General features: G+C 42.1%; 1 protein-coding gene across 1 annotated transcript; it reads right to left on the bottom strand.

The window, feature by feature from the left end:
- Positions 1-1,714: 1,714 nt before the first annotated feature.
- On the bottom strand, positions 1,715-22,351 carry LOC137909448 (clathrin coat assembly protein AP180-like). The gene is made up of 21 exons (XM_068753909.1): positions 22,222-22,351; positions 16,916-17,058; positions 16,546-16,621; positions 15,755-15,857; positions 15,545-15,638; positions 15,350-15,461; positions 15,150-15,256; positions 14,287-14,328; positions 13,807-13,880; positions 13,360-13,372; positions 13,145-13,272; positions 12,091-12,164; positions 11,784-11,798; positions 11,046-11,216; positions 8,453-8,551; positions 5,625-5,714; positions 3,736-3,822; positions 2,951-3,012; positions 2,131-2,184; positions 1,893-1,970; positions 1,715-1,801 (listed from the first exon to the last, which is right to left on the bottom strand). The coding sequence occupies exons 1-21, from the start codon at positions 22,349-22,351 to the stop codon at positions 1,715-1,717; spliced, it is 1,839 nt and encodes a 612-aa protein (XP_068610010.1).
- Positions 22,352-23,609: the final 1,258 nt, after the last annotated feature.

Genomic DNA, 23,609 nt, shown 5'->3' with positions numbered 1-23,609 from the left:
TAAAAATCATGCTTATACCAAATAAAACAAGACTACAAAAACAGAACAGAGGTAAGTAATGAGTCACGAGAGTAGTTTGAATCCGTGTATTTGTATTTTATTGCATCTCATTTGGACTCACATGCAGGTGGGGGTGAGGGAATAAGGGAGGAAGGGAGCGGCAGGGACAATTCCACCCATAATAACCCCAAAAGAACAACACAGCCTTCATATGAATACTTAGCCAACATTATTTCACCACATTCTGTTTGTTTTTATGTTTCATTGTCATTGTTATTTTTCTTCCAACACTTTGTTAATGTCACAATGGATTAAGATACAGTCACCTTTTGAAATAAATAACACACAACATCCAGCGTATACTTGAGTGCTTTACAGTGAGAGTCATCAACACTTCCAGTGACGGCACATGAACAAATAGTACCGAGGATGACCCAGTGAGGAGTGAGACCACCTTTCTGTCAAATACACAAAAGCTTCCATGTCTCTTGGACTTCCGCCCTGACGCTCAGTCATGCTTTGTGGACAAAGAGACAACGAAAGGAGCTCTGTGAGTATTAGAATGCGTCCCAGATTGAACTGTGTTGCAAAACTATCATGCAGTAACAGTCCACGTCACCAGGTGGTGCAACATATTTTTCATTCAAGACCACCTTTGACTTCAGACTGAAATTCAGTTTTTCTAATTAACCATATCATTTGAAGTAACAAAACATATACGAAAGATTATTTTTGTTAGAATAAATAAATAAAACCTGAATAGTCCGATTCAAAATTGTCACATAATACTCGTACAAACTGTTGCATGTTTCCAATGATCCCTAAAAACAGAAGTAAAAAAAGTAACTGAAGGAATTTGTATATGTTAAATGGCATCAGCTTTAGTTTGAACAACAGGTGGAGGGGTGTTGGAGGACTTGGGGGGGGGGGGGGGGGGGGGTGTGAAGTTACACACACTTTTCACAGTCCACATTTAACAACTACAGTCCTAGTCTGGGCGATGCACAAAGAAACCAACATATATCCACCATTCCAAGTCAGCTGATACACGGAAATCCAGAATGGATTTAAATACACATTACTATTTTTTTTTTTGGTACATTTTTCTGTAGTATATTAAGTAAAGATTAACACTGAATTACACGCACACCCACACGCACAAAACGGAATTTCGTTTTTCTGTACCGAGGGTTCACATTCACAGTTGTGGTACAACATTAGATAAGGGAGGGCAGGGTTTTTTTTTGAAGGGGTCGGGGCTGGTAAGGGTAAAGGTCAAAGATGTAATGGCTGCCTGGCTGAAGAGGCTGGGGTATCACTGAAGGGAGGGGGAGGGGGGTAAGGAAGTGCAGACATCCACATCCACGGAACTCCAGACGCAATGACAAACCTGCAGAGGATGCAGGGAAAACAAATTTGTATGAAAACCAGTGCGCTCAAAAGAAATATAAGAAGGAACTCTGCCTGGTCAAGTATCAAGTGTACAAATAAAAAAATCATTCCTTTAATAGTGTTGTGATACATTGGAAACCCACGGTTGGGAATGTTGCATTAATCCTCTTAGCCATGACTCAGGGATTAGAAGGGCTCAAATGTAGCATGGAGGAAACAGTCCATGAAATGTGCTGTACACAGAAATGAAAATAAATAATGTTCAATTCAGGAACCTACTTTCTATTTCTATATACCTTGGGTGTTTTACAGGTCAGTCAGTCTACATGAAGTCCTTAATGTTGAGGTCATCAAGAGCGTTCCTTGGAGGTGGGGGCTTCCTGGGACTCTGAGCCATCCCCGGTGACATCTGTAGAAAAAGGTGAAACTCCTTCTGTCAGACTAGCAGTAACTTTTATGAAATTCTGAACATGTAAAAAACCTATTTAAGGAGTTGGTACCGGTGCTCCAGGAGTCGCTCCGGTTGCAGGAAAACCTGGCCTCGCCATCGGCATCATGGGAGCTCCTGGTGCCCCAGGCTTACAAAGACAGGGGCAGATGGAAAGAGACACGGTTTAGATACAATGAGGGCCATCATGAATGTGAGGGCCACCTAAAGGGCTCGTTTTCCATCAATGTCCAGTGATGTTCAGACTGCATCAAGGGCATTACTAGGCCTGACTGGACTTGTGGTCTTACCATATTGAAGGTGGGGTAAGTCCCCATAAAAGGAGGGACACCCATGGGTATGGTCTGAACGGTGGGGTGGGGAGGGAGAGGAGGATTTGGGACGTTACTAACTACATATATGACAAACACGTGCACTGAAAAGCACAAATAAAAATCACGCAAAATTGAAAACTTTTCTAGCAATACAAAAGGGACAATGAAGACACACCAAGCTGGAACATTGAAAGCCAACACACAGCAAATGCACGAATAAACAGGACACAACAGAAGCCCTTCAGCTTTTTTTTTTGCAGGAGGCCTGTAGCTATGCTGTCTTTTCCCCAAAAGAAAACTGATGTATCAGTAACAAGCAAACGTGTAAGTGGTGAGTTCAGGTATTTAGAACCATGAGCCTGTCACTCTGATCTGTGACAGGCTCAAAAGAAGAGAAGAGGCTGCTGTTTCCAAGCAACGGCTTATCAGTTTGTCAATATCATTTGCTACTTCATCCCTCTCCACTAGACATTCCAGAAATCTGATTTTTGTTTTATTTTGAACCATACTATTCTGTCAATGTCTTTTTTAATCTGAACCATTTTCTAAACATTTACAAGCAGTAGCAAGTACACTATTAGAGGTTCTATGAAATCTGTATTTGAACTAAAGCGTTTAAAGACTTCCACTAAGCCCTGCTTTCTGTTTTCAGTCCACGCCCGTTGGCCTCCTAGGTCAGCGATCGGACCTGGAACCTGGAGGGCCAGATGAAGGCAATGCTTGCGATTGCTGCTATTCCCTGTCTGTCGCTGCCATGCGGCTCCACTCCATGCTATAAGACACAGACAACATTTACCATGGGAGCACCCCAACAGGGGGGAGCTACCTGAGGGGCCGCTGCAGTTCCCATTGTGAGACCTGAGGCAAAGGCAAAGAGAAAGAGAAGAGATAGAGACTGCATATTACTGTTTACGTGTACTGACAACACCATTACTACAGCGCAGAATTGAAAACAGTAGTTATAGATATGATACTTTGACATCTGGTGGAGTTTTAAATTCGGAGTTGGATCCAGGAGGCAATACTTCGTATACAGACTGGAAATCAATGGCAGCTAAACAAAATGCTTTGCAGCACTTCTAAAAAAAAAAAAAAAAAAAAACTTTTATTTTCTTAATGTCGATAAAATGAATATGTAGTTTTGTGCTATTGATATTTCTGGATGAACCCCTACTTCCAGTCTGCATGCTAAGGCTTTCTTCCCATGTTTAAAGTAATAGTTTGTCTGATATATTTGTCTGTATAAGTGGGCCATTTATGCACAAAACCCAAAACAAAAAGAAACACATTTACACAGTGTTTATTGAATGGATTAATGTTTAAAAGTTGAGGTTTCTAATGCAAGGGGATTTTTTTTGCCACAGTTGGACGTACTTGTTGCCCCTTTTTTTGTTAAACCAGTTACTAATTTGGTAACTGGTTTAGGACAGTACAGTATAGCATTAGGCATCTTGTCATGTAACTTTCCACAAGAGAGTCAACAGGTACATTTCCCAAAAATCACACTATTACATTAAGACCATAAACCTGAGTTAAATATTTACCACAATATGGCTTCAGTTAATCTAAACAACTACTTACTACTTGCCATGTTAGCCATGGAGGTGTCAACATCGCCCGCCTGTGGAGTCACAGTGGGCTTCATTACATCTCCTAGTCCGTCAAATACTAAGGGAGAGGAGGGGAGAGGGAGGGAGGGGAGGCATTAGCATCTCTTAAAGCAAGCGGCGCTCACTCTAAATGAGTAAAATTCCTCTTCTGTAATGTTGCTTAGCTCTCTCTGTGAGGGGCTCAAGAGTAGACTGGTGCAGTTAAATAAGAATGTAAATAAAAGCTGAGGCAATCATATAAAAAAAAAATCTGTTTATGTTGTCATTCAGTACAAACTATGGTATGTACCTTACCAAGTATGGAGTGAATGAATAATGCACATACCATGTAAAGCGTCTTTGAGTACCCAGAAAAGCGCTATATAAAATCAATGCATTATAATTATTATTATTATGTGTCGGGGCTGCAGCACATCCCTCAGGTCAGCTGGTTACTGCTATAGTCCTTTGTAACAGGAAATAAGACCTTAAATCCTATTAAAAGAAAATATATAACAAGCAGAAACAAACTTGTGTGCTACTACTTTTTTCATTTTCATTTGCAGTTTTTATTGAAAATTTTGAAGGTGTTTGCTGTGTGTGTGTGTGCGTGTGTGTGCGTGTGTTTAATGCAGAAATAATGAGTACAAAAGCACTACAGACACTGAAGTGGGGTGCTAAAGAAGCAATAAATAACGCTGCTAATTCACACTCTGTAGCTGTAAAGCATCTGGTGGTGGAGTGGAAAGTGCAGTTGATCTTGCCTTGCACCGCCGCAATGTAGCCGTGCACTGTGGGAAAGTATCGAGTCAAAGAGCAAGGAAACTCACCCGATCAAATGGCGGGAAGCAAGCAATGAGCCAGCCCAAGAGTCAGATGATAGAGTGAGTGTAGAAAAGAGAGAGAAAAGTAAAAAAAAAAGATGCCAGAGAGAAAAATGCAATGAGGTTTTAAAGGAGCAGGTGGCAGTGAGAACGTTAGAGTTTATTGCATGAATGATAGAGAGGGGGAGAAAGAGTTAAGCCTCAAAGCAGAATTGCAGAGCATCAGTTATATAACATGAAGACCAATGGCACAGGAGGACAAACACGAACGGTGGGGAAGACTGCAGATTAGTGATCACATAGCACTATGCAAACGAGGAAATGCAACAGACATACCCATATATGGGAAAGTCAAAGGGCAAATCAATACTTATAAAGTCTAACTACGGGAAAAAAATGTTTCATGAACCATTACATTAAAAGTAACTGATAAATAAAGAACAGACATTTTGGTTAGACAAATGCTGTTGTAAACAACTGAGAGGGGGTCAGTGCAATGTCTCTGAATGCAGTCGTAAAGTGACAGCAACAAGGCATCGTGCAGCACTAATGGTTTCACAATCATAGCTCCAGGCATGGGTGGATTACGAGACATTGGGCCCCCCCGAGCACGGACATGTAAAAGGCTTGGGGTTAATCCCTCAAAAGAAGAGGAAAAATGAAAGAAAACAATGTAAAATATCCATCTAGCCAGTTCCAAATCACCTACATTGATCACTTGTCGTCAAAGAACGTCACTAACCTCTGCACCGGCTGCATAACTGTATTTATCGTAGTGTAGAATATATATGGGAAACCTTCAAAGTCTTGAACTGTCTCCTACGGAGAGCAGTTTTTAACGAAGAGAGACAATATACACTTGCTATTGAATTTAGTTTATCAGATTAAAAATATTAAAGATTCTGATCAGGATCAGGAGCAGAAAAACATTTCAACAAAAAGCAACAGTCACTTCCCCTGTAATCCATCCATGGTGACACAGTGTATAAATGATACATGCAACATGATGTTATCCCCTCTGCTGTAAACACATGCAGAGTGACATTGAGCATTTTACCTGACATGAGCTCAGCACCAGGGGCACCAGGGGCAGCACCGGCGGTGGCGGCGGTGCTGGTGGTGGTGGTGGCGTCTCCACCTGTGGACTCTGCCCAATCAACCCAAAGATTGGTTTAGCAATTCCCATTGCAGCATAAGGGCAAAGAAGGGGTAATAGTCAGCCTTCGGCTTCACACTGGTAATGTCAAACAAAGTGCTGAGAGTTAGACAGGATGGCTGAGTATACTCAGTATTATGGAAATACAACAGTAAGCAGTCTCACTCATGCACGCAAGCATTTAGAAATACACATACATGTATGTTCAGATAATGTCTTTGCTCACACTGCATTTGTTTTCTCATTGGACACATATAGCAAGTTTAATCAAACGAAATATAAATAAAGTTACAAAGGCCGACAATAAAATCTCAACATGACAAAGCACCACCTCAGATATCTGTTTGCAATACTCCCATAATTGATCCACAGGGAATCGGGTCCTGCTGCTGCAGGATATGAGTCATGACAACGCCTGATAATGCAACTGGCACACGGGAGCAGAACAATAAACAACTACGCAGGTGTTGTTATGACCATTACAGACGCCTGATACCAATAAGGACCCTTTTCATTTCAGTTTTCCCAGAATCTACTCCTCTTCATTGATGATATGTTCATGACAGGGGAGAAATAATGAGTCCAGGCAGTTAGATGAGTTACCCACCACCAAACAGGCTCACGACGGCTCCCGTGGCAATTTGGGGTGGGGGTGCAGACGAGAGGATGGGGACAGGGGAGCTGAACAGATCTGCTGAGTGGTGAAGGTGGAGATGATGATGAGAGCCCTTATACACAGGTACACAAAAACTAATGAGCAGGTTCACATTTATCAAAGGCTGTGGCAGCGCACGCAGTACGAGCTGCAGCAGGAAAGGAGGCAGGAGTGATTTAGGAAAGGCTTCAGCAAGATAAGCAGCTTCGAGCTGACTCTCAGAACAGCCATCTCATTTCCTTTTCAAAGTCAAGGACAACGCACACACAACAAGACATGATATGAGAGTGAGAGCACACAAGAGATGGTGGAGCAGATGCAATAGGATACCCTGCTGTAAACAAGCCAGCACTGGGAGTGGGGTTTGAGTTGGTGTGGCTTGTGTCTGGCATGGAATCAAAGAGATCTAAGAACACATGCACAGCCGAAGACAGCAATATTAAGACGCTGGTACACTTGTTAAAAAAAAAAAAAAGCCGAGTGTGTTCACACACACAGCAGCCAATTTCAACTGAAAAAGGTGCATTAGGCTGATAAGAAGAATATAAGGAGAGAAGAGGATGACAAGCAGCATCAGAAAGGGAAATCACGATGCTGTCAATCAACATGAATCAAAGAACAAGTCGTAGAAATGAATATCGACCCACACACGTCTCTCGTTTTACCGCTGAAAAGGTCAGTCACAGGATAAGTGCTGCTGGGGGCTATGGGAGCTGAAATGGTAGCGGTGGTGGTGATGATGCTGAAAGTGGAGGTGACTGGTGGTGACTGGGAGGAGGAGGGCGAGTACTGGGGCACCGCAGACTTAAGGCAGGCATCCAGTGAACTACACGGGTTATTATTCCCGGCCGTCACCACGGCAAAAAGATCGAGGCCCGAGGATGCTGCGCCGTTGGTGCAACCTTCTGAAGAAGTAAAGGGGTCTTTGGGGGAAAAGGTGGAGGAAGAGAAAGCAATGTAACACGTGGGGGGGGGGTTAGACAATGACTTAAATACAGCACAGAACATTTTTATGTAGTGGCAATGACGATGAAAATGCTGCATTAACATGAAATCTGATTGGAAGGAGTCAGAGAGGAATGATGGCAGAGAATGTGTAGCACCCCCTCAACACACTTCTGTCGTCAGCCGCAACAGATAGAAATAGAATCTGTGTTGGACAAAAATTACACACATAGGGAGAGACTATCTAACACCAAAAGAGTGGCTTCACTATAAGCAACAAACAACAACTAATACCAGACAACTGATGAAAGCATCATTTTACAAAACAGAAAATGTACAAATCTTCTCAAGTCAAAATAAATGCTAGCACATTATCTTTGATCACCACGGCAACAGCAATAGCACAGTGATGAATAGCAAAATATGTCTGCCTACTGTTCCTGCATAAAGCCTTGAGCTGAAGGCATTAAAGACGTTTGAAGACCAAAAAGAAATGTTGTAGTATTTTTGGGGATTCAAAATCATTTTCTGTTGCAATACCATAGCTGGCCACTGGGCAAAATTGGAGGCAAGGCAACAAAACCGGCCCTGAAGCATCCACCTGTACCTCTAAAAGCCACAAAGCAACAGGTTAAAGATAATTCAACACATTTGGTAGAAATTCAGCAGCCACAATCTTAGTGCTAAGAGAAGATAACCAGCAGCAAGACTTTCCATGCAGACACAAGACTTCCGTCTCGATAAACCCTATTCAGATTATCACATTTCAAAAAGGACCTTTGGATTATTAGATTATTACTGATTATCATCATGAAAGTTTGCTACTTTCCTATCTGAGGTTCTGGGTAGCTAATAAAGTTAAAGTTAACATCATCGTGGGATTAGACAGTGCTTGTCACTGATTTTCTTGTGTTTCCATTTGACTGACATATTTGGTGGATACATGTTAAATGTTAAAATACTTATAATGACATGCTACATACATGTTTTTTTCCAATTACAGGTGCCAGATGGGTACTCTAGTGCTCAACTTTACCGTACAAATTGTTTGCACTCATCACTTTCCTCCACTCACTCTGACTCATTCACACAAACAGTCGCATACACAGACAGGCTTTCATTCACCCACCAGCTCCGGCGTTGGCGGCTGGGACAGACGTAGCAGCAGCGCCACCTTCAGCTGCAGCTACAGGGGCCTCAGTGGAAGCAGCAGGTGTTGCAAAGGCATCTGGGGTTGACACAAACCCCAGCGGAGGACAGTGGGACAGACACGGAAACAGAAATAAAGACGGCAATTGAATTGAAGGAGTCAGAAAATGTGAGGGGAAAAGAGAACTTTAGGGGAACAAGGCAAGCAAAGTGCATTTGAATAGAAAATAATCAGGGTGTCCAGCATTAATGAATGACAGGTGAATGGACAAATGGGAATACAGACAGGAGGCCGTGTGTAAGGTACCATCTATCTACTGAACAAAGAGCAGAATAAGCCTTAAAACTACAAGTATTACACTAGTAGTAGTAGTAGTAGTAGTAGTATCTGCAGCTGCAGCCATGTGTGATAGAACTGCTTTACACTGAGATCACAGAAAAGCACCAATCTCCCTATCAAACAAGACACATGCAGAGAATGAGTGCAGCAGAATGTTTACGTGCAAGTCAAAGGTGAGTGTGTGGTGGTGGCATAATGTCTAATTTCTCATTCTTAATGGAAGAACTGTGCGTGTGCTCATGAAATTCGAATTTCTGAGCACCGTCAACCTGAAAGATCTATTTTTATGGAGCCTCAAAGAGGCCACTGCTAATAAAATAGATATGTCTACAACTGAATAGCATAAATCAACATTATCAATGATTGTTTTTTCCACCAGCTACAATAGTGAAACATTAAAACACAATAATTGTGAACAGATTAAAAACTGTATCTTTATTTCTATACTTATTTATGGCATTTCCTCAAATCACACTTTGACTTCATGTCACATGACCTTTGTAACCAATCACATGCTTAATTTCTTCTCCAAACCAGCTAATCACCTGCCTGCAAATTTAGCGCATGTTAATGCAACTCATAAGCTTTTTTTTTTTGCTAGCTGGATGACAGCATTGTCGCGATACTGAAGTAAATATCTATACTAGTATTTATTTCGCTTTGGAGCAAAGACCAGACTTTTGTAATCTATTAGGCCACAGCCACGATTCCCAAAACTTTGGGATGCACTATAAATCAAATCCTTTTCCACGTTCAGTTCGGCTGAAAACAGTACAAAGACAACGTATTAAAAGGTACCTCATCGCGTTCATTAATTACCAGATATATATGATTACTCCGTATTTATGCTATTAACATGCCACAAAAAGGTTGGGACAAGGGAAACACAACACGGGGAAAGTTGTGAAATGCTCAAAAACAGCTGATTGGATCATTCCACAGATTACAAGGTTCAGTGATAGGAGATGACGAGTATGTTTAAGTACGTGGGGCATCCATTGAACGCTCAGACAAGCAAAGATCAACAAGCTAAGATCAACCAAGTCTGATAATGTAATTATCCACAGTCCATAATATTAGCAAACCATTCACAAGCTCTGGAGAAATCTCAGGATCAACATTGAACGTTTGTCTCCTTCCAACTCTCATTCTCAACATGAAAGAAAGAAAAAACAACCTGACATAATTCCATGAAGCGTTTTACTGCACGGGCTCAAACACTGTCAGTTTGTCACTGCATCATCAACTGTAAATCAGTTATTGTCTTGATGATTGATGAGTATTGCTAAATAAAACAAATAAGCATTTTATGAAAACACTGAAGTTTGTCATTTTGAATGCTATATGTCTTGTCTTTGTACAGCTTTCAGTTGCAAATAGTTTGAAATACACACACAATATTTTTGTAATTGGTATCACAGCTTGAGGAGGATCTGTATTATTCCGTGCACTAATACTCTCCTGTCTTCTCAGATCATCCTCCTGCAATCAGTTCTTTCCTGCCATCACCTGGAACCCGTCTCCCATCAGCCCGGACTCTACTCTGTTAATGCCACGCCTCTATGCCACGTTGTTTGGGACTTGTTCCTTCTTTCCAGCGCTCCTGTTTAAATATTGATTCCTCGTGTACCTGCCCTGCCCAGCCTGTTTGCCTTGATTACCTGGTTTTTGACCTGATTCCTGGAACTCTCTCTTTGCCTTCTACCATTCTGATATGTCTGCTGATTTGGACTGACTGCCTGGTACAGAATAGCAAAAGCTCAGTTTCTGGATTTTCCTTCTATCATGTGTTTGGCTTCTCGCCTGCTGTGGCCCCCGACCATTGGGGACGTAAGCTCAACAGCCAGTCACAGCAGCAGGCATGAACCCGATGATTCTGAATAACCTGTATTTTATAACTCTAGTTGCAGAGGCTAGAGGAGATTTCTGTATTTTTTAATACAATTATATTCATATGATTATTAAATTTATACTTGTGTATTTAATATACCATATTTTTCAAGATGTACAGCCCTAGGCAGTGGATGGCTGAAAATGATCGTGGTGTACATGAATGCATCATTTAGACTTTGCTGCAGAATACAGACGATGTCATAAGCCAGCAAAGTTCTTTCTACATACGGCCAGTGTTTGAACATGCAGCCATCTTTGTGTTAACTTATTGCGTGATGGTTTTAGGGCTGAGCTTCCCAGAGTGATTCTTTCATAGAGAATTTTCTGGAAGCCCACTGACCTCCCAACAGATCCATATTGGCGGTGCCAGGGGAGGTGGCAGCTGCTGTGCTAGTGGGAGGAGCTAGAGATACACCAGGCTCTGCCACTGCAGGGGTGGGCGTTGCTGCTGCAGAGGAGGGGGTGGGCTCTGCTGTGAGGGTGGGGTCAGATAGCAAGGAGTCGCCCATTTCTGAGTGTGCCAAAGGGGCATTAAAATTCCCCCCCAAAAAATGTGTCAAAAATTAAACAAGGGTGCAATCAAAATAACGGTTACAGCAGTGAGAAAAGCAAGTAAAAAAAGAAGGTCAAATTCAAAATCAAGCCCAATTAATATAGTTTGGAATTGAACCAAGGCAAAATCCAAATTGTAACCAAATTAAAGTTGTAAAATTACCCCGCAGCATCCAAACATAACCATCAAATAAAAACAAACAACCAAAATAGCCCCCCCCCCCCGTTGCAAACAAAAACAGACAATGGAGTATGTTGAGGGAGGGGAGAGAGGAGGTAGAGAGAAACAAAGAGACTACTCAGACTAAAGAGAACATCTTGAGGAGACAAACAGGGAGAAAACCACGTGACATTTGTACAATGCAGTCTATGTTCACGTTTAGTTTGGATTACAACAGGGACATCATTTCCAGGCTACCTCAGTTTAGCATTTGTTAGACAGATAGTGGCATTGAGATATCCTGGAGGGTGATTTAAGACTATATCTTAGGCCAGAGGCTGGAGGTGAACAGAGAGACTCACTCACCTGATCCAAGAAGATCTATGGAGGGGGAAAAGAAGACGCGCGTCAGTTCAAGCCTCGACTAAAACAACTCATTACAGCTCACCCCATGCAGCAATTTGCCCTTCAAAAATGAAAAACGATTTATTTTCTGAAAATTAAATTATTTTAATTGTTACTTCTGCTACTGAGACAGACTGTTCGACATGTATAGGTGATTTGTTTTATTTTCATTCATAGTAATTGCAGCTTAAATATACTGTAAAGGCTATAAAAATCTACGCAAAAATTGTAAAACAGCAGCTGATTTGACAGGAAAGAAGAGACTGACCTCCCCAAGACGTGGGGGCAGCTGATGGTGCTGAAGGACCCGAGGAAGACAGTGGATCCAGATCCAACAAGGAACTGAGGGATGAAATGTAGTTCAATTAGAGGTTCTAAAGAGACGATAACATTCATTCAATCATTTTCTTAACCGCTTCATCCAAGATCCAGTTTGCGTGATCTACCGGAGCCTATCCAAGCAGTCTATGGGCGAGAGACGGGGTACACCCTGGACAAGCCGCCAGTTCATCACAGGGCCACACACAGACAGACGATCATTCGCACACAGCACACACACCTACGGACAATTCCGTGTAACCAATTCTCCTAATTTGCATGCTTTTGGTGGTGGGAGGAACCCGGAGAGAACCCACACAGACACGGAGAGAACATGCAAACTCATCATAGAGTGCTTCTGGGTACCACTAACCACTGCACCACCGGGCTGCCCAGAAGATAATATTTTATAATATATTCCTTATTCCGGAGTGCATAAAGAATAAAACTCAATGACAGCAGTGCTTTGAGGCTAACACATCATAGTTTAGTGTTTTGACATACATGCTACAACACGAACTGAAGCTGTAGTAGCTCGGCTTCAACCGCCACTAAATAGGTAAAATAGAAATAAATAGGTATATTACATTATAAATAAAAATAAGAAATGTGAACACTATGACATTCAGTGAATAACAAGGGACTTTTCAAATGCAGTTTGACTTATCCTCTGGTAACCATTAATGTGTAAAGAAAATGTCACAGCAGTGCTTCAAGTAGAGCAGCAGATCATTTCAGTTAGAACCAAAGAGACCAGAACTAACATCCCCACAGCCACAACAGTAGAGTGTTTAAAAAATGAGGTCACGGTCAAATTCTAATCAAACAGCCACCTGAAACATTGTAATAAACGGAGTATTTTTTTAAAAATCTAAAACATGCCCTATTTCGGTAAAATTAGCTCTTAGGCATGAGCTTCAATGACAACAAGGACCATTTATTCAAAGACACCAAAAAAAGGGAAAATGAGGTTTCAAATCACAGAAATGCAGACAGACACTCACTCCTCCGCTGGCTCTGCAGCGGCAGCACCGGCTGCAGCGATGTCCCCAGGAGGAGGCTGCAGCGTGGGGACGGCGTTTGAAGATTTGGCTGGGGTCGACGTTGGAGATACGTTGTTTGTTGGAGACCCCTGGAAAACAGAGCCGCCCCTCTTCAGTGATGCAATGAGACTCGATGGGCGCACAAAGATTTAAACTGCTTAGAATGTATGTCTCACCTTTGTTGGAGACCTGCAAGAGATGGGAATCAGAGCAGTTGTTATTGTGTTTGCGTAAAATCTGATGGGTCTGGGTTTTTTTTTCTTTTCTTTTGAATAATGAAAAATTAATAATGTGTAAACTTACCTGCGGGGGGGAAATGACACTAAAATAAATCTACAGTTTTCTGACGTTAGTGAACTCCAAACAAAATAAAATCATGCTCACCCTTCACTGGTGATTCCAAATGAACAGAAATGGGGATAAAAGAGAGGAAGGGTTAAAGTAAATTCTTTAAATAAATAAAGTACATTTCATTGGTTCCTTCAGGCTTTTAGTGACACAATTCATGAAAAACAAAAAGGACATTTATCAGGGTGTTTCTTTTTCATTGTATGTGATAAAAGTTCTTGGTTTCTGGTGTTAGACCGAGAGACAAAGCAGGCGGGCGCATTCAAAACCCTTACCCTTTCTTTCCACCCTTTGTATCCTCCAAGCCATTCATGTGTGTTTCCAGGTTTTCCAGGATACTGCTGGGAGCCTGAAAAAATACATAGAAAGAGTATTTATTTCCTATATTCTTTTTGCTGTGCAATAAACCCATGCTTACATTTGAAAGATCTCACTGCAACGCCTTCATGCGTGTATGATTTAAACGCAGACCATGTGTCTGAAATTCAATTTAGATCGACATGCTGACACTCCATCCTGTAAACAGACACTCAGCCAGGGAGCCCTATTTTACCGGGTCCTCGAGAGGCTGAAAAGGGCAGTCTTCATCATCTGAGTCTGCTAAATCCACCACTACACCCGGGTGGAGACACTGGGCGGGGAGATTATGATGCATGAGTCACAGAGTGTGTGTCAGGTGGTGGTATTCATGCGTCCATCCATCCAGAAATTGAAAAAAAACCAAACACGCGAGTTGTAAAAATGCTTAAACTTACGTAATTGATGTCAGGGATGTCGTTTTTGTCGACTCCAACCGTCTGTTAATAGAAGGAGTTTAAAACAAGCATTACCACAAAGCAAAAAACAGCAACTCCAGCTGCTTACATCTCCCACGGCAAAGTCCAATGATATGCTAATGCTTCCAATAAGTTCTGTGGAGACGAGAGAGGTCCAAATAAAAATAAAATAATACAATAAATCGCATAAGAATTTGAGAGAACATTTTATGAAGTAAAAAAATATATATAATCTGAATTCAAAACCAGTTCTTTTTTTTATAATTCTATTAACTACAACTGGTGTTTAATATCTGGTAAAATGATATTGCCTCGTTTATGTTTGTCATACTTTTTCTCGTACTGTCAGATTTTGTATCTGTTTTTTTGTCACATGTAGTTAGTACTTGTAGTATTACTTTAATTGAATTCTTCAAAGCTGTTAGACTAGTGTTGAAAACCAAACCAAATAAATGTAATCCGTTATGACTGAAAATATCACCAGCGTCCTCCATTGACTTCACCACAGCTTAAACCCCTTTGCTCCATTCAGGCTTTGGGGCCTTCTTATAGTCGTCCTTCTCCAAATTGTGGCATTATGTGAAATGACGTTCAAAATATTTAAGAATGTTTGAAAGTAATTATATCAGCATGTGATCATCGGACAACAATGAAGGTTTAGCTTGAAAGTAAATTCCGGCTCTTCTCAGAAGTAATTGGGAACGTTTGACATTTAACCTGCAATTTTGACCCATAAAATGCAAGCGATTTTAAAAGAATTCCACAAATTCATGGCACTGGCTCGCTGTGACATGTATAATTAACCATGCAGGTCATTTTAAGCCATCTTGCCTGTCCCTTACCTCAGCAAGCTTCATGAATTCCCCAATCTTTGTCACTCGGGTCAGGAACCGCTTGTAGATCTCCAAGGCCTCCTTGCAGTCGCTCTTCTTCATCTTGAAGTATTTCTCTGTAATAGTAACGCATTCTCAGGTTTGGTTTCACAACGATCCACGTTGGTATCTCTGAGGCACTGATAATGATGTCCTTGTGCTTTACAGACCTAGTAGGTTGATGATTCCATCATTGTAGGACGCAAACAGTTTGACCAAGTCCTTGAAGAGAAGCATGAACGCAGCGTTGATGATCCCATTGTTCAACTCCTTGGGATGAACCTGAGCGATGAGAAAGACAAAAAACGCTGTCTGCTGATGCTGCGTTTTTCCATCAAATAGAAGAAGAAGAAAAAAAAGCTCACATCAAACTCAAGGAGTGTGTCGATCTGAGTCTGCAGAACAGGCATGCCTTTCAGCAGCTTCTCAGTGGTCATGGTCCTCATTACTCCCTCAGCACTGAGAGAGTCAACAGAGAGTTAGATCCTCCACAGTTTATTGATTTGAGTGATAAGAGGTTAAAGGATGAAGTCCCTGGATGGTTGAGAGGCCTCCATCCCATCTGTCTGACTTACCCCTTCTTGACTCTGGTGAAGTCAAAAGCCATCTGGCGATAAGCGAAGGCTTTCTCGTTCAGATATCGTCCATACCGTCTGATGAATGTCGACATGTCATAGCCTTAACGGAACATTCATGTCAGTGAGTAGCATCAGGTGGGGCTCATTATCTTATCTTTCATTTTTGAGAATAATATGCATATTGGATTGTATGTATGCTGGTTAATTCAATCAGCAGAACAGTGTCTTCCTCCAGCAAATAAAAACAATATCGAAAGCTCTTTGAGTCAACATTGAAACGCGGGTGTAAAAATCTTTTTAGCCATAAATGACAACGAATCAAAGGTGTGGGCAAAAAACCAAAACATTTTAATACATTCAGTTTAAACCAGTATTGATTGCAGCTTTGGCATTTGTGACAATCATTATCTTATATCATGTTTGTGCAGGAACTGCATTATCTGCAAAAAACATGTAAATATCTAAATATATATATCAGCACTGTTGAGTTTTTTAATCGAGATGACAAGGCAGCATTTTGATTAACTATCTGTTTTGTTGCAAAACTGAATTAATATCAAAAACTCATTTTTACATACTGTACATTTAAGCATCCTCATACAATGTTTGGATATGAGAGCATAATTCCACACGAGACAGAAATGTCAGCTTCTGTTTGCACGCATGTGTGCATATACAAATGTGTGTGTGTGTGATCAAGTCCATGCATCTCCTATTTGCCAGATGGCTCCCTTTAATCTCTTCCTGCATCCTATTTGCATTGACAGATACTGTGATGCCGTTCTTACCGTGAGCGCCAGTTTTGTCGATAAAGTTGCTGAGGTTGAACAAGGAAGTCCTGGAAGCCAAGTACTGAATGAACCTCTGAGAAAGAGAAAGAAACTGCATTGAACTGTAATTAAGGGACGGGAGGATTTTGAGTTGAAGCTGAGACCATGACGAGACTGTTGCATTTCATGTTGTGCTTTCGTTCACATTAATCGGCTTCCATTGTTTACACAGCAGAGCAACAAAACTCTCCGCTGTCACACACAATCCTCTCAGCACTAGAAGCATATAACAAACACCCAAATCAATTTAAGCCAAATGCATCCTGCATCACTGAATTAAACCGGATTCCAGCTCAGAATGACGTGCACTGAGGTTCCCATCGCTAACCTCGTTGCCTTGGACACACATATGATGAGTGGTGGTGAGGGCCTTGAAGACGACGACCCAGCTGGCATTGGTGGCTCGCTCAAACAGCGTGTCAGCCATTTGAGGGATGTTCACGTTGGTGGTGTTGGTGGCTGACACCAGGTCTGCAACACAACGAAGACTTTGTCAGAGCTTCGCGCGCAACACGTGAAAGGTGAGGATCGCACGAGATGAAGTCATTTCATCAGAGGGAAACTTTATGTGAGATGATGTGAAGGAGGAGAGTCAAGGTTAGTTTAGTTTAAGACCGGTGCCTGTTCGAACTGTTCCAATGAAACTTCCATCATCAAATGAGCAGGATGAGTTCACTGCTACAAACATCAACACACACACACACACACACACACACACACACACACACACACACACACTGACAGTGCAGAAAGAGTGAATTTTGCTTTGTCAGCTCAGCACACTGGGTGCAAGTTCAGACGCTCTGACAGACAAAGAGGTCTCCATCAGTAAGTGTCCAAACCATTGCATCAGCACAAGCTGGAACATGAGAGGTGTAGAAGACTTCATTACACTGCTGAACTTTAACCCTGAATACTGATCAATATGTGGGCTAAATCGCCCTCGCTTGTCTACTGTATTACAGTATATACAAATACTATTTAATGGATAACATACTGCATTGGGGCTGAATGGTTCATTTCATTGCCATTTAATTTGTGTGTTGTTGTTTTTTTCTTTCATAAATCTCTGATGATTTTTAATAAGTAAATTAAAATTAAAATAGTGAATGAAAGAAAACAAGAAACTGCTGAGCAGGTTGTAACATAGAAATCGCTTTTGAACAAAACACCCAGAACAACTGGGAATCATCAAGAGCTCTGTCAAATAAATATTTGACATGCCTGTCATTGTATTCATTATTTGACTTTATCATTAGAAATAAGGTTGAATTTATTTTAGTGAGGTGAAGAAAGACTCTGGTCATATTAATATACAAAATTAAAGGCGAGCAAGAAGATGTTTTTCAGACATTTGCCCTTAAACTCATAAAAAGGCCCACAGAGTTTGAACAGAAAAACAATTTCCTTTATATTCTTGTAATGTGACACGTTACTCAGCGCTGCTGTGATGCATCGAAAGCTGAGCAACAAGGTGAGGCAACGAGTGCATCCATGCAGAGTGCCGGAGAGACGGCAAATACTGGCAGAGACTATACTGGTAATGGGGGCCAGAGGAAGGCCATTCGATTGAACACTCGTTGCCTTGAGTAGGAAGATGTGCTCAGGCCAGAAATACAGCGACGTGATAAGCAAGAGAGTGACAGGAAGTAAAAGGAAGAGCAAGATATACTCAAGAGAGGCAGCAGGGAGTCTGCCAAGAAGCGCTAATGCACACAGGAACGTGAACAAAGCAATGACTGGGGCAGCGTTAGAGCAGAGAGGCCGTTCGAGAGTAATCGACGGTGGCACGTTGGGTGGGGGGGGGGCTGCGGGGGGGGCTGCGGGGAGGGCGGCGGTGGGCTGTGGCTGTAAACAGATTATTACTAATCAGCAATCCTGGTCTCTGCATATGGTCTTACATATGCCCCCCCCCCCCCACCCCCCCATGCATTTGTGCACACCTGTCCTCACGCCACCTATTTCACACCAACGCACCTTTTTGCTACCAGAGTTGATGATGCTGTGGCTGATCCTCCCAGCTCAGAATTTAATAGACAATAACAGTAAGGATGAAAGTAAAATCTAATTCATTAGCTTCACATCAATGCATCATTCAGCATTGTTCTTCTGACAGCCAGTTCTGTTTCAGTCCATCCGTACAGCTTGGGCATTTGGTGACAACCACAATGTGATCTGGTGATGTTTGATAGCTTCATCTTAAATGACAGATAAAGCAGCATCTATTGTTTTTTGCTCAATGGCTCCTGTCTGTTCTTAAACATTATTTAATCTTTTCTGAAATACCAGCCATTCAGCATTTCCGCTCATATATTCCAATAATCATTCTGCACGAATTCATTTTCTATATTGCGTGACAGACATGCAACATATGTGGGTTATAATCCACGCTTTGTATTGTGGTTTCATTACCTGAAGGAAGTGTCTCACGCGCGTGCATCTCTAATGAGGATTGTCAGAGCTAAATAAAGACTCTTACGGTAATCCATGGCCTGCAGGAGTTCTAATAATGACCTGTGACGCCTCATACTGTCTCAGTGTGACTTTTTCTAGTTTGTCCGCTATAATACTTTTTAAAGTAAACAACAGAAGCTAGACAATACTAGATAGTGAGCAGTAAATTGAGTTTTTGAACACTTGCACGGGTGCAACGTTGTAAACTAAATCTTTGCATGCTTAAAATGTGAAAAAAGAAAATAGTGCACTTGTTGGTGGCAACACTCAGAATCCAGAAACTCAAATAAAATAGCAGACAGCTGCCTAAATATAGTGTAGTAAACAGGTGATACCAGACGGAGCTCTTAAATCCTGTTGGGCTGCACCAAGGCTGGGTAGTATCTCCAGAAGTAACAAAGACATGAGGAGAATGTCCACTTTGGGAAGCTCCCGATTGCCTCTCTGCTCTTTGCAGCTGAAGTTGCTCTGGTTTTATTAGACTACAACATTCAGCACACACTTGTGGCTGAGTGTGAACGCGGCAGGACAAGAGTCTGCACCTCCACGCTTCTCTGCAGAGAAGCCAAACAGGTTCCCTCCATCGGGTGGCTGGGCTCAGCCTTGGAGGAGCTCAGAACTATAAAGGGAGCTCACTTTAGAGCCACGGCTCCTGATGGAGGCTTCGGATATATGGACGATCGATTTTGTGTAAAACGTTTGGATTATTTTGAACGTCTGTAAAATATGTCATCAGATGATGCCAAGATGATGATAAACACAACAAATCCAGTCCCTCCCCCTGAAAACGCATTAAAATGCGAGATAATTTGCGTTGTCTTTCTGACGCAGATTAATGACGGCATTCTTTTTGGTGTTCAGATAAAGGCTGTGGTAAACTCTGAAAGTTCACTGTGTTCTCTCCCGTTGCTCACGCCGTCGTCTCATCTCGGCTTTATACTTCCATGATACACAATGTTTTGTTCGAGCTAATGTATTCTGTCGAGTAGCATAGTTTATCTGATGACTCCCCCCCCCCCCCCCACACACACACACACACACACGCAGCTCGCTCTCTCTGCACTCTCCCTCGTCTCATATTAGACACACATATGCAGACACACACATCACCTCATGTGCACTATTCTATGTTTATTTTAATTCCTTGTACTCTCATACAGACATGCATAGCACTTTGTAAGACTCTGTACTTTTTGTAGCTTCAAATCAAAAGACTTAAAGTCTGTTACCGGGTTGTTTTACAGCCTAAAGTAATGCATTATAATTATTTTTATTTTTTTTCACTAAAAACTGCATCACAAATATAAGGTACATCTGACACTTAGATTTGATTTCCTGCTCTGTTCGAGACATTAAGCACCAAACACAACTGAAATAGTTGGACTCTATTTAGGACTGAACTTTTTATAGCAAAATACAAACATAACCACGTAAACATCTTCTCCTCTCCAACATGATCGTTTTTAGATGTTCCACGTCCAGTCAGATGGCAATGAAGACCACTTCCTTGAATACATCTTTAGCCTTAGTCAGCTGGACAGCATGTTAGCTATAAATACGATTCATTCACTGCAACGGTTCTATCGAAGACACAGTCTACCTAAGAGAGGACAGACCTGCCCTTTTTCCTCCTCTTCCGCATTCTCTCTTTCCGTCCTTACAGTTTCACTCCTTTACGCTCTTAATCTGTTGCTATAGCAACTGCTCTTTTTCATCACCGTCACCAACAACACACTCCCAAATCCAACCCATGGGTCATAGACTATGTCACAATGACAAAGGACTAAATGCTCTTTCATCAATAAGACATGGGGATTGCATATCTTGCAAGTCGTATGGAAGTGATTTTCTTTTAGGCTTTTCTGCTAAAGAAAACTACAAGAGAAGCACAGTAGTTTGCTCAACAGCACTAAAGGCCCGAGTATGTAAAGACAAAGTAAAAAAAAAATACACATGAAAGAGCAACCTCACGTAAAGCAAAGTGTGAGGAGGCAAAGTTTTCTGGTGCATTCTTGCGTTCGCATTGTCACCCGCGGCTGTGTAAATAATGCAGCGTAGTCATTGGCTGATTATTCAATTATTCAGCAGAAGAGCAGATAGCAAGATATAAGGTCCTATAGCCAAGACACCGGGACCTCATGTCACACAAACACACACACACACACACACACACCTACACACACACAAACACACAGAGCGAGAGAGAGAGATATGCAGAATAGTGCTGCTCAATGTACGGTTTTATACCCACATGCAGCAGTCGCATTGCAAAACAAGTCAATTAGGGACGGAAACCAATTCGACATGCTCCAGTTTTTGTTACTGCTTGATAGAAGGGCAAACTGATAGAGTGTTTGTTTTTGACTAAGCTACAATAACCATGTTGTTTAGCAGAAATGTAAACCAGCCGTGACAGAAGCAAGAGGTAAGATTTTCTCTGGTGTCTGTGGAGATTCTCATCCATCATGGCAGATTTCGAGTTGACTTTATTCAGCACACAGACTTGTTCTATTAGAGCAGAATAAACTTTAAAGAACTATTGGCATACAAATAATTGAAGATTTATTTTTATATTGCTGCAAAATAATGCAGAGTTAATCAGAGTTATATCTGTTTGTGCTACCACACCACTGCTTTACGCTCTCTCAGAATGTAGGTGACAGTGATTAATCATGATTTATCATAAGGCAGTGCCTGCTGTCATCTGTTGACGTGTCAATAAAGCTGTGAGCTCTAATAGTTTTCTTTCAGCTGTGGAAATATGAAAACCACGAAAGTCTCCTCTCCTGCTGTTTACACACATCAAGTCTTATATTCTACATTAAGTTCTCACCACCAATCAACAATTAATCTTGCTTTAGTATCCGAGCCTGCAGGCATCCAACATCTATGCTATAATAAAGCATCGGTGTAAGAGTTATGAAGAATATTGAGAATTTTGGGTTCTTTTTTTTTAGCATCCCGGAACAAAAGACATTAAATGATCTTTATTCTGAGGATGACTTGTCAGTCGAGAACACAATACGACCCTTTTCTCCCTCCCTCTTCTCCGGGTGAGGTTCACACTAAACGGTCCCATGCGGGGTCACCACCGGGGCTGCACCGATTCATTATGGCACCGCACACGCAAGGTGGCGTTGAATAAGGCCCATGCGGGAGGACAGAGGGAGAATTACTTACACTCCAAGTGCTTCTTCTTGGGCGCCATCACTTCGTGAGTGGTGGCTTTGCAGACAGCGCGGGCCATATCTGATCCCGTTAGCTGGTATTGCGCAGCAGCAATGCGATCCGTGAGCGTTTGCCCCGACATTTTCTCTCCTTGAATCGACCACCTCTTAGGGGGGGGGGTATTTCACCACGGGGACGATGGAAAAATAAAAATGTAACCCAGCGGCTGTGGTCAGTGCGCGGCGCGTTTCTTTTCCTGTGTGAGCAGAGAGAGAGAAAAAAAACCCACAAAAATAAGGGGAAACAAATAAATAAACATTATTTTTATGTGAAAGCTCTCAGTCACGCTGAGAATACGTGACGTGAGCAGACTTACGCGTTTGGTCCTCCGGCCGGTCAGTTCAGCACCATGGACAGCTCGGTTATGTAACACCCAAACGGCTATGGAGGCTGTTGTTGTCTCACCCAGTAGCAATTATTTAAAAAAAAATAGGCCAAGGAAAGATGTGAGGTTTTCAAAATACACTTATATATGGGAAACGACACTCCGTATGTTAGTGCGATATCCCGGGGGGAGGGGGGCGCATCGGGATCGGTTTTCTCCTCCCGGTTCAGCGCAACAGAAAAGGCTTCTAGCTGCTTGAGAATCCCGCGGTGTTCCCGGCCCTTAAATTGTTTAAGTTTTCCTCGTCTCAGATGCGTCCTTTTCGGCTAATAAGAGCAGCTTCTGCCGCGGTGGTCCTCCCCTCCGATCGACAGAGAATGCGCACAGCTCCCCGGTGCTGTCACCGGCACTGCGCACCGCACGATGCTCGGGAAGGAGGGAGGGGGGCGGGGGGGGGGGGTCTCCTTTTCTCGCTCCCCTTTCCGATATTTTCTTTATATCTATATGGCCCCTCCAGATTCTCCCCCCACAGTGCCGGGACAGGCTTGGATGGCACACGTTGCATCCGGCGTGGCTTCACTGTGCGTCAAAGGGTTAATGATCAAGCGTGACTTTATTTTGGGGCTGTGCGCCGCTGCGTGTTTGGAATCCAACACACAAGTGTGCACCCTCAGCGTGCAAAGAAATAGATGGTTCCATGTAGTAGAGTTTGTATTAGCTAAGCTTAGCCCAGATAAGCTAATATAAAGCTGAGTGTGACTTGGTGCAATACAAGCCACTAACAGGGCGACATTCGGGCCCCATGTTTGTGCTATTTAAAATAATGCTTCTTGGTTTAATGGCTATAATTGGGCTAAGTTGTACAAATGCTTAATCAGGAGGCGGGATTTTATGTTCCATTTAAAATTTGTCTAAATCAAATCATCATTTTGCAAAAACATAAAATTTAAAATCGGATCAATTCATGTAATTAAGCTTGGATGTGGCGTTCAAGGCATCCGGATATCAGAGACCT

Source organism: Brachionichthys hirsutus, chromosome 20 (genome assembly GCF_040956055.1).
Source record: "Brachionichthys hirsutus isolate HB-005 chromosome 20, CSIRO-AGI_Bhir_v1, whole genome shotgun sequence".
Classification (NCBI taxonomy): Eukaryota; Metazoa; Chordata; class Actinopteri; order Lophiiformes; family Brachionichthyidae; genus Brachionichthys; species Brachionichthys hirsutus.
This window is presented reverse-complemented; position numbering and strand designations above follow the sequence as displayed.